The sequence below is a fragment of the Atta colombica genome, unplaced genomic scaffold, assembly GCF_001594045.1.
Source record: "Atta colombica isolate Treedump-2 unplaced genomic scaffold, Acol1.0 scaffold38, whole genome shotgun sequence".
Classification (NCBI taxonomy): domain Eukaryota; kingdom Metazoa; phylum Arthropoda; class Insecta; order Hymenoptera; family Formicidae; genus Atta; species Atta colombica.
Genome location: NW_017259490.1, coordinates 4,239,556 through 4,251,555, shown reverse-complemented (window position 1 = coordinate 4,251,555; position 12,000 = coordinate 4,239,556). Strand labels below are relative to the sequence as shown.

General features: G+C 32.9%; 1 protein-coding gene across 2 annotated transcripts in view; it reads right to left on the bottom strand.

Moving 5' to 3' along the window:
* Window positions 1–6,993, bottom strand: part of LOC108691020 — a 14,784-nt gene extending 7,791 nt beyond the window's left edge. For both annotated transcript variants that reach the window (XM_018198631.1, XM_018198632.1), the window contains exon 1: window positions 6,647–6,993. In XM_018198631.1, coding sequence (XP_018054120.1) covers window positions 6,647–6,731 — 85 coding nt within the window. In that variant the 5' untranslated portion in view covers window positions 6,732–6,993. The remainder of the gene's footprint in view (window positions 1–6,646) is intronic.
* Window positions 6,994–12,000: the final 5,007 nt, after the last annotated feature.

Sequence of the window (12,000 nt, the reverse complement as noted above, 5' to 3'; positions counted from 1 at the left end):
TATATATATATATATACACACACACACATTTTAATGATCGTGTAAATCCGACGATATTATTCATTAACAATTTGTTAATTCATGAAGTTGTCGTTAGACGCATGCATTTAATCGTTTTGATCACTAGGCAATTCATTAATGTTATTTCTTTTCAAAGTGATATAAAAATTCCACTTTAAAATGAAATGAGAATATAAACTGATCCTAGCGTCACGTCAATTTCAATAAGATACTTATAAAGCCGAATTTCATATCTTTTCTAAAACGTAAACGTCTCATTTGTGAATATATTGCTGCGTAAGTTCTTATTTATGCTGATATGATGCAAATCAAGTTAAAATATCTTGTATTAAAATCCAATATATCGTCATTGTTATTTATGAGGTAAATTTTCATTTTTTTCATCTTTATCGGATATTGTCCTCGTATTTGTAGCATAAAATTTTTCAAATCATTGACGACAAGTGCGAACGCTTACAGTACTTTCATCATGTGTCGTACAAATGAGTTTTTGGTTCGTTTTCCTTTATCAACGAAGGAAAAATTCGTAAAGCAAGCAAATATCTTATCTGTGTCGTATTTTAACAGCTACTTCATATTTATACGAGATGTTTCGAATTCTATTGTCATTCAGGCGACAATAGAAAATACAATATCTCCTTCTTTACATTGTATAGATAACACTTGTATTAGAAGTTTCTTAGAACCGATAAAATTTCTGTATTTAAAAAGCACTATTGGATAAAGCTTACGCGGCAATTTAACGTACAAAAAGTTATATATGCATTTTGTATATTTTAATGATATATGTACATAAGCAATGTAAAATTACAGGTGATACACGTGGCCGTAGGAGTTCGCAACGGAGCCACGATTTCGATCGTTAGTGAAAATCGTTATCATATCCAGCGTGTCTCATGAAATTAATCACGCGCGAGTGACTATCGCGAAAGTGCCGATTCAAATATCATGCGATTATCAGAGAATGTTAATCCTTCGTTTGAAATCGCAAATTTAAAACGAATACGTAAAAAGAAAGTTTCGGGAGTGCGGTATTGAGCGATATTATTTATATTGCGTTAATTAAAACGTTATGCAACAATTAGAGCTAATATTTGTACACGTGTTTCGACGTAGAGTTCTAAAAGTAGAAGATTATTGGAAATTACGTCAATAAAATAGCGCATGGAAAGCCGTGGAACGTATTGGGTAAGTCAAATTATTATATTTGCATACAAATTATTATATTTCATACAAACTTGTTAATTACAAACGAAGTAAAGTTATGAAATTGTTCAAAAATTGTATTCTTATTGCAAAAAGTAACAACATTTAAAAGGTTTCCATTTGTAACGATCAAAGAATCTTATATTGCAGAATTTCATATTGCGAAGACGGTCTGATTCGCAATGTGAAATTCCGTAATATTAAATATTTTATGATATTCCAGATTAAAAATACTAATTGACTATACCATCAGTATTGATTAATAATGAGTCTTATTGTAATAGGATTGAACAAATAGATTCGTAGAAACCTCGATCGTAATTAATTATTTTATTAAGCAATAAATAAATTGGTATTGGTTCAATTAACTATATATATAAAAACGTATATGTGCAATGATTCTGTGCCTTTCTCAAAGCTACTTTAATTTCAATGGCACCATCATGATAACATTGTTTGCTCTATCAACAATTATGGCGCTTTTACGTAACAACTGAATAATTGGAATCGACGCTTCGACAATCGACGCATCGGTCATCTCTGCGTCTGTTGCGTGTTAAAATGTAGCATACTTTTAACATACTTTTGCGCAAAAAGAGTGTAAAAAACAAGCGGAAAATAAGGTCGCATGTGCAGTAAGGTGCTATGCGTAATTATTCCCTAATAGGTAATCAAATCAGACAGTGATGGTGTAAACAAGTGACGTAATCATCGAGATACGTCGGTGGAAAACAAACCGATCGTGCTCACGAAATCATGCCAACGTATATAACACGAGATTTGAATTTCCCTTCGATTCCTTTACAGTGTGTGACCTTCGATCGGGAGCCTCTCTTATGACCTTCGAGAGTATCGTTCGCGTTCAAGTTAGTTTTTTACAGTCTCTCTCAGCTTCTGCTTGCCCTTCTCGCCCGCGCTAACTCACGTTCTTGCTAGCCTGCTTCATGTCTGAATATACTTCAGGTCTTTGTCTTGTTAAGAGGCTGAGTCTAACTAAAAATCGAGCTCGATAAGATGACTGATACGTATACAAGTGCATCGATTGATATTGAGTAATTATTAATAGCGTTGTCCCAAATTTAATGCCTCTTAGGATACGATCAATAAAGTAGATGTATTTGTTATCACTGCGATAATATATCGATATTTATAAACTGAATTCCCTTTTCATTGATATTGTCATACAGTATTTTTAGATTAGATTTACATTAGATTACTTAATTAAATCGAAATGTATAGAATTATATTTAAATGTAGAGAAATTTCTATGTTATTTTATTTCACTTGTACCACTGATAAGAACAAGGTTAAGTTTTTTGAGGGGGGAGGGGGCCTTTTATTACATTCATAGAAAAGTTTTCACAGTGTAGCTAATAAAATGTTATGCTGAGTGCTGCTTCGTGATTCTACTTAATGACTCGATCGCGGTAGTTTTCCGAAATAGACGTAGAAACGCGCCTAATTGTACTTAAAGAGTACAATTGTATCCGAAGAATTGCGAAATTATCCGGAACTTTACCCGCCCAGGAAGTTTTCGTACTCCATAACTGTACTTTTGTGACCAAGTCCAAGTGTTCTTGGCGTCGCTTCAAGTTCCGTAATCACCATGTATTATTATCGGAAGTATTGTTAGGCAGGTTTAAGAGGGTACCAAGAACATTGTCAGCGAATACGTATCGATGAATGTCATTGCTTATTCTTTTAGGAGAGAATATCAGACTTTACTTTTTTCTTCTCGTCTCTTCCACTCAGCTCTCGTCTAGATATAGCTTTAAAGTAGAGTGTGCTTTATTGAAGTATATTTCAAAATCAAGTATGTGTAAGATTTCATATGATGTCATCTATAGGCAGATATTGTATAAAAGTCTCAATATTGGAACCTAGCTCTCCAGCATGACATATATACGTCAAGATAAATGCCGTCATTTACATTAATTGCTTATTAATATCAATATCCAGTTACAATTAAACTAAGAGAAAAAAATTTTTGATTAAAAATTAACGAATCAGAAGATTCTCATGTTAATACGAATTCTGATTATATTTCAACTAAAATTTAATAAATTAATCAAAAAATTCTGATTTATCCATTTTTACAATTTCAATTAATGCAACCAGAATTTTTGCAGTACCGTTACCGTTTTTAATCTACGATCATATTATCGCTATGTTAACTTTAATAAAGACTTAAATTTCTTGTTAAATTCAGGATTAATTTTTCCTTCGGAACAAAGTAGCGAAAAAATTTGTGTCTTTAAATCCACTTAAATGTAGGAAGTTTCATCATAATTGTATGAAGGATTCACAGGATGTATTCGAGGCTAGAGGTAAATATAACGGTTTCCCCGTCGCTTTTGTACTATATTTAGTAACGTGAACATTATGTGTGCAATTGTACATCCGTTAACTGGGCGTCTAGACGGGTTTATTCGACCGGTTGGATAAAAATTCGAAAGACATTTGGCAAGATTCAAATATATTTACAATCTATATATTAGAAAGTTTCAAGTTGATCTTTTATATATGACACGATTAATGACAATATGTAATATTTTCAACAGAATTTATTACGATTATCTATATTGATATTTACTAATATCATTACAAGATACTGTTAATTTTTTTAGCATTAATAATAATAATATAAAATAATCTGTACCAATAAAAAATTCTGCTGCAATCAATCTTTTTATACAAATTGTGTCGCTGTAAAAACGATCACATTCTCCGAATAGGTACTTAAGATCTCGATTATTCAAGAGTGAGGTCGAGTGAAATCGAAAAAAGTCGTTGCATTGGTATCGCGCAGACGCTATTGAATTATTACGGTGTATTCTCGTTAATAAAATAATGTTTTATTACAATCTCCGCGCGCGGTTTCTCGACATTTCACATGAAACCTAATTTTTCATAAAATTCCGAAGAAAATTTTGGCTATCGAAAAGATCATGAAATAAATATTAAATGAATGGTTCATTTTATATTTACTCCAGTTTTTGCTGTGAAACATTACTCTATTTAGACAAAAATTAGTCAGGTTTGTTTTGATCTAATAATTTTGATCTAATCACGCATTCTTGCAGCAATTATAACGCTATCAAATGTGATATTTTTAGTCACGTGATGATTATCGATATATTAGTGTTGATTATCGATTAGTCAGATAAAAGCCTGAAGCAGAGGCGGTACAAAGTCAAGTATCTAGCCTAACTACTTTATATCTAGCCTAACTACTTTATATCACAACTATTGAATATTCAAGATATTTCTCGTTTAAAAATGCACGGGAAAGGAAGGGCAGAAGTTACAGGCGAATGATCGAAACTTTGGTGCCGATCTAACTTTCGTATACTGGAAGCGGATCAAATCTGTCTGACACTGGCAGGCAAACAGTTCAAGCGAAATTCTCGTCGACTGCGAGAACGCGCGCGAGATAAATCTGTCATTCACACAACGTATGCAAAATCTACGCGCGACAGAACCCACGGTGCAATCACGAATTTAACCGCGAGCTTCGCGATACGAGTTCTTTCGAGAACCGCCTGTGCGATTAGTGATTTTCCTATTGCGTTTGTGCGACCTTCGAATGCGAATTCGATACAAGCTATTTCGATAAGAACATCATTCGAGAAAGAAAAAAGACGCATAAATTGAATTGCGCTAATTGGAAATTGATGGAAAAAGCATTATGTATGTATTCCTTTCTCCAGAAATTTATCTGACAATTTATATAAAGTATTGTATTGAGAAATTTAATGATTTCAAAGGGAGATTTTGAAAATCAAGTAAAATATTTGTTTGCACAAAATTTTATAAATTGAAAAAAATATTGTTTACGTACGTTTATTTTCATTCTATTATAATATGCGTGCGTGCGTGTGTGTGTGTGTGTGTGTGTGTGTGTGTCATATTTAAATATTTTATAATTAAAAATTTTATAATTTAAATATTTTTATACAATTAAATTTAATATAATTTTGATATCAATATCTAATTATATATATATATATGAAATTATATATTATTGATATGAAAATTATATATATAAAATGTTAAAATGATACTGAATTTTAAAGCGCATTACTTAATTTTAAATTTTAATTTTCCCTGATATTTTATTCTTAGATTATTGTGTAGTTCACGTCAGTACGAGTAATATCAAGAGTGATTTGACATAATTCTTGGAAAATCTCTCGTCTTCCTTGATGGAAGGAACTTGGCTAATATATGCATTAATGCTTGCTTAAGATATGCGCTAATTGGCTATGAGAAATTAAGGTCCGACACGAGATAGATTAGACTTTGGTTAATTAATAGTGGAAAGCTACAAACTGAAGGTTTAAATCGAATTATTGAAATCTCATAATCATATCGATTGCGTCGTGCTTTGAATAATATAAAGTTATCTATATTCGAAATCGATTGAAATGCAGTCCAACGAACCAGGCTTCTTCAAGCATATTGATAAAATCCCATGCTATATCTTTCCTTTTTTTTTTGTTATCTTTTATTTTGTACATGAATTACTTCAAGTTGCAAATAGTTGCAATCGTGTTTCTTCTTCAGGCTTCAATAATATAGCACTCCATGATCCAAGTGTAATATTCGAAGCGTTTCTAAACGGAAATGACACCAGATTTAATCTTAAATAGTTTAAGTAAGGTCCATGACGTATTAGATCCAATGAAATATCTGACGCGATATTTATTCGCGTACTGACGTGAAGTTCACAATAGTCTAAGAATAAAACAGAATAATATAAGTAAAATTTAAAATTATGGGAAGCTTTAAAGCTATAGATATTTTACATTAATTTTTTTTATTATATATATATATAATTTTATTAATTCAAAAACTTATATTATAGAAAATAACCGAATATTTTTCTATGAAAAATACTTTTATCATCTTGTGACATATTTGTGATGACACTCATCACTTTTGAGACAGTGATTCATGATTAATGCAATCTCGTTAGAACATTGTTTCATCATATTGTTTCATCATATGTTCATAATTAAAGATCTAAGAAAAATATTTAAAAAATGTTTACGATTAATTTCAAGCAAAATACGTAATGCTGTTTGAAGTCATTTACGGGTTTTAACAATTTAAATGCGATCGATAGGCGATTCACGTACTGATGTCGACACTTGAAACAGATTATTACCAAAAGTGATCAAAGAGATCTTGCAAAACTGATTTATGCTTTCGACGGATATATTAGAAAATTAGAAAAAAAATCGATATATTCATCACAATTATAATTATCATTAATGCGTAAATTCACTGAAAGTATCGTAACTTCCAACGAGAAAAATTTATACAATGAATCATAAGATCTCGTGTTTATTCCATCGATTCCAAGATACATTATTATGAGATAAATGCATCATAAAACTTCGTAAAAAACGCGTACCTGGTAAGGGCGCACTGAGGAAGGCCTGGTTACTCGCCACAAGGAACGAAACGATAATAAAGAGGCACCACGCTAAAACGATCATTCTGGGATCGAAATGATTGTTGAGGAACACCAAAACGTTCCGTTCAATTGGCTGCTCGACTGATCTGTACACCACGTTGATGTTCACGCGGTTGTTTTCGCGCGATACACGTGATGTTTATTACACACACGCGACAAATACGAAAGAAAAAAGAAAAGAAAGAAAGAAAGAGGATTTCTAGTTCAACACGTTTTTCCACTCTTTCTCTCGTGCACGAGACGCGCCGCGCAGACGACTCGGCTTCGCCGACTTCTCCGACCGGTTAGCCAGCAGTGAACTGCTCGTGTTCCTGCCTCGGGTATCGTAATATACATAAAGTCGCCAGATAAGCCACGGCTGACACCCCACCACGGACGCGCCTCGTCGTGGGACGGCCCGTTCCTGCTCGCTCTCTGGTGCGCGCCGTTAAAGAGAGCTTGAAATTCTCGCCTCTTGATGTGAAGTACAACGTGGTTTCGTTCGTCTCTCCTTCTTTTTCCAGCCTTCTGTAGGATGATAGCTGTCACGACGCTTGTAATTCTTCATCGTGACTGTGTGATTCTTCATTGTGATTACAATTAACATTACTCACACTTTCGTTGATTAATATACCCCGGTTAATGTAGCGTTTATCGAAATAGATAACGTTAACATAATTTTAAGTATATAACACCTAATAATGTTTTGTATTCTCGGATTGAATCAGTTTTCATAAATTGATATACCTTTCATTTCATATCTAGATTCTTAAAGTACACACAGCGTTCTTTTCTTCTTTTTTGAAATATAAAACGTGCAAAGTAAGGAGTGGTATGTTGAAGGTCACATGTAAGTTTAAATATATACCAATGGCGTAGGGATGTTCACTTAATAGATCTCTCGTTAATTCTCTAGATAGTTGACAAGTTGATAATTGGCATGTGTATTGTGAAATGATGAAAAAAGATTAGATCGATAAGGTCTGATTGTATCATATAAAAAGTCGCACAATTTCTCTCAGTCATGCTGAAAATATTAACACTGTCAGTGTGTTAAGATCATTTAATCAGTCGATAAAATGGTTTGAAGTCCTCTCGTCACTGCACACAATACGATTGCTATATGCTTTCGCGCTCACTGATCCCGCTGAACTGGACGTCAGATTTTCGAGGGAACGTGGAGACGCGGTCGATCTTTTAAAGTATCGAACGTGCGAACATTATCCGAAATCCTCTTTCTCCAGCTTACCGACGTTTCTGTAAGCCTTCTCTCACGTATTCATATATGCACCTGCTCTTTGAGAAGTCGTGTGATAGATATCGCCATATATTTCCAGTATCACTATCAGATTGAAAAAATTCGTCAAGAATAATTCATAAGTCACGTTTTCAGCTTACGGAGAGAGTTCGTACGAGAAATAACAAATATTTATATATAATTATATAAAGTTGCCGGAACTATAAATATTTGCCTTTTTCTCTTTTGTGACACTCCGCGCAGAAATAGTGGAAAGATGATTAGAAACTCATGCGGTAATTATAACAACTTTAACGAAAGTTTCGTGTTGCTTTCGTATAAAAATAATAAAAATTCCAAATTCTTACTAACATAATAAGTCATCGATAATAATATTGAATTTTCCGAGAAAAGATGTGCATTTTTGTTTCATTTGTGTAAATGAACAATAAAAACGTACATTATATACGTAAATTATATGTATAGTTTCTAGATAAGATTTGGAACGTATTTTATCGACGTAATCTATTAGAGAAATAAGAATTATATGATATTTCCGCCGATAAAAAAATCATTCAATCACGATAATGAATAGACTTTATCTTTTATGAAATGATAGATACTGCGCAAAAGAGATGAAAACTCAATGAAAATCCAGTGCGTCAGTTTTCCTCGGAAGAAATTATCGTAATAATGATCTTACTTGTATTTTACCTTATACGTGTATTATCTTATGCTGTCGCGTCATCCACGTAGATACAGCAATGAAAAAATGAAAAACTGATTTGCGACCAAGTATTTTTACCACTTTTCAAACACTTTCTGCCAGTAATCGTGCTAATCCGACCGCGAATGAACGTGACGATCGACTAAAAATATCAATATGATATTGATATGTGTTGTGTTCTTCTATGTCATCATTCATCCACGCGATAAGATTCGCAAACAATTTTTTCTGCCGTAGCCTTAAAATCGGAGCAATAGACCTTGATATGCGATATCATTAGTATCTTATTTAATATCATTCTTAGAATTCAGGACGATGACCTGCTGTGTCTCAGCAAGACGTGAGATGCATGTAACAAACAAGAATCGAATCAGTTCCATGATATTAATACATTTATATATTTTTTTCTTTTATAGTTTTGTGTATCTTATTTTTCCTTATTAATTTGTGTCCTTGAAAAAATGTATTATACTTTCGGTACTGTGATATCTTTATAGGCACGTCCGTCGATCGGAAATGCTTACATTTTCCATTAAATAGACCTTGACGATTAATGCACATCTTCATTGTTGCGACTCTTATGTCATTGTTGTCTTACTTATGATGTCATCGCTGATCTAATGCCATGGTCAAGACCCGTTGAATACGAGTTGCAAGAAGAAGATTGATAGAATGTTCGCGTTTCAGAATGTATCGGAAGAACAGGAGAATTTGAATCTAAAGATATCTAAACTCTGCATTTCTGACGATGTTACAGAATAACGCACAAATGAAAAAAAAAACAGACATTACTTTCAACTAATAACAGAAAATAGACATTTTTATTTGTTGTCAAAGGCAAACATGAAAAATGTACCATAAAACACATATATTGTGTCAAGAATTATACGACTAAATGGACTACTATAGGTAATATTTGCGCAACTCTAGTTGTCGTTTCGTTCCGGTCATTTTTTTTTCAAACTTTAACGAATGTCATACCGGATCGGTACACCATTTTCGTGTTATCGCAACTAAATCATCAATCGTATTTTTATAATGATGTAGTACACAATCACGACAGTTATTAAGACAGTAAGTCATAAAGCCGAATTTATCTAATAAATTAGCCGAATTTTGGTCTTTTTTAATTTTCATAAATTTCTTTTATTTTTTTTTTTTATAATTCTCAAGATTTTTCTGTCTGTCCCAACAATTTTTTTTCAATTCATTTTGAAGGTAATTATAGAGATAGCATATGCTCGACCTATAATGTCGACCTATTGTACATAAAAAATAAGTTTCAAATTAATTGTAAAACTTTTTATTGACTAAAGTTCGTGGCAACACAAGTTTATTTACGTAAGAAAACTAAGTAGTTACTTTACTGTTTATCACAAGATATATAGAAAACGGTAATTTCTGTCCTCGAATAAGTGATGAAGACGGAAATTAAATCATTAAGTTAAATTATCGACTCTACGTTACGTTATTTCTCACAAGATGGAACTTCGACATTATTTGAATTTTCATTTTTCTAAGTTGCATTTATTCATTGCATCGTCCGCAAATCCAAATGTCGTCACCGCATGGCGACAAATCACTGCCACTGAATTAGCATAATCTTCTCGTCTGTGTACAGTTGCGTCCGTACGCGCTAATTCCTAGCCAAGTATTTCCGTTACAAGTAAAGCCAAGAATTAACGTTTCATATATCTTATCGCAACACCAGAAACGCACATTTGCCTGACTAAAATAAGCCGCTGCGCATAATACACATAGTCTTGCATGTAATAATAATTCATGAAACTGCGTGTACAAGTATGTGCGTCAAGCCAATGCATTGTCTATGCAGTTCCATGTGCAGCAAGTATTTTCAGTTTATGGTACGCAGCTACTTGTTGCTATTCCCAGCGGGCGACGAATGGATTGACATATATTATTGCTTACGCATACAGCACGAGGCATGCATCGTTAAATTGATTCTTCTAAGCTTCATCGATTTGTTGACGGAAAGAATCTACGCTAAATTTGCAACATGATATATATATATATAATAAAACGAATAAAACTGTAACCATTTTTTTTTTCGATAACGAGAATTCACTTTTGGTATTCTTATACTAAATAAATAATCAATTCTACTCTAAAATGAATCTCTAAAATGATCTCTCTACTCTAAAATGATCGAATAATGGAATACTTTTTTTTATCATGTTGCTATATCAAATAGAAAAGATTGAAGCTGTTCTTTAAAATATTAACTATCATAGAGACCAAAGTAAGAAAAATATGTCAAAGTCGTATAACGGCTTACGATCGACGTCCTCTCTCTCTCTCTCTCTCTCTCTCTCTCTCTCTCTCTCTCTCCTTCTCCTTCTCGCTTTTTCTCGATGACTCTCTTTTTCTTCTTCGTTCTTTCATAATTCTTTCCTCCTTTACACGGTATTACGTGAGTGTCACATGTCGAGGCTAACTTATGCGATACTTGACACAGAACTACTGGCGGTAACGAGCTACCTGGAACGAGACTAACAAGCATCTCACATTTCTATGATGAATCTCGTGGTGTTAACGTAGTGAGCGATACATCCGTGATGACTCATCACGATTTTTCAGTATCATCCGCTGCAATGACGGAGAATTTCGGACAGCGCGAAAGAACGTTTCTCATCGTTACTCAGTCTCGATTATTGACTGTCAGATATAATTCGCAGTGTCGATGTAAAAAAAAAAAGGGAGAACGTATTGATGCGCCGATGTATCACCAGACTAACGATATACGCAGATTACATAAGAATTCATCATTAAATGGACGTTGAAGTGCAATTAATTCTCTTATTATTAGTTTCTCTTATTTTTTGCATTTTATATCCTGTTGATTTACGAATGCAAAACGGAAATATATAAATATATAAATGAGAAATTTAAGCACAAGATACGTTAAGGACGTTCTCCGACTGCAATTGTTGCCCAACTTAATGAGCATATTAGTGTTCATCATTATGAACATTTTTATGAAAATTTAATTTCACTTTTATATAGTATAAGATATTCCATAAGTGTTTATGTGTTTATACAAATTTTTTTATACAATATAAAATCCGTCTTCGCTACTGTCGCCGGTCGAAAAAAATAGCGACTTTACTTACCGTATTACTTACTTTGCTTAATGATTTCTTAAAAACGAATATCGGAAGCCATGTTCAGACAAATTTCATATTATTCCTTGTGATATCAAGTTTTATATCTCATTGTTTCAAAAAATTGTTAAAAGAACTTTTTTACAGTAGATAAAAAGATCACTTTCGAATAAGCTTTAGATAGGGATCCTATGTGTGTGTGTGTGTGTGTATATATATATATATA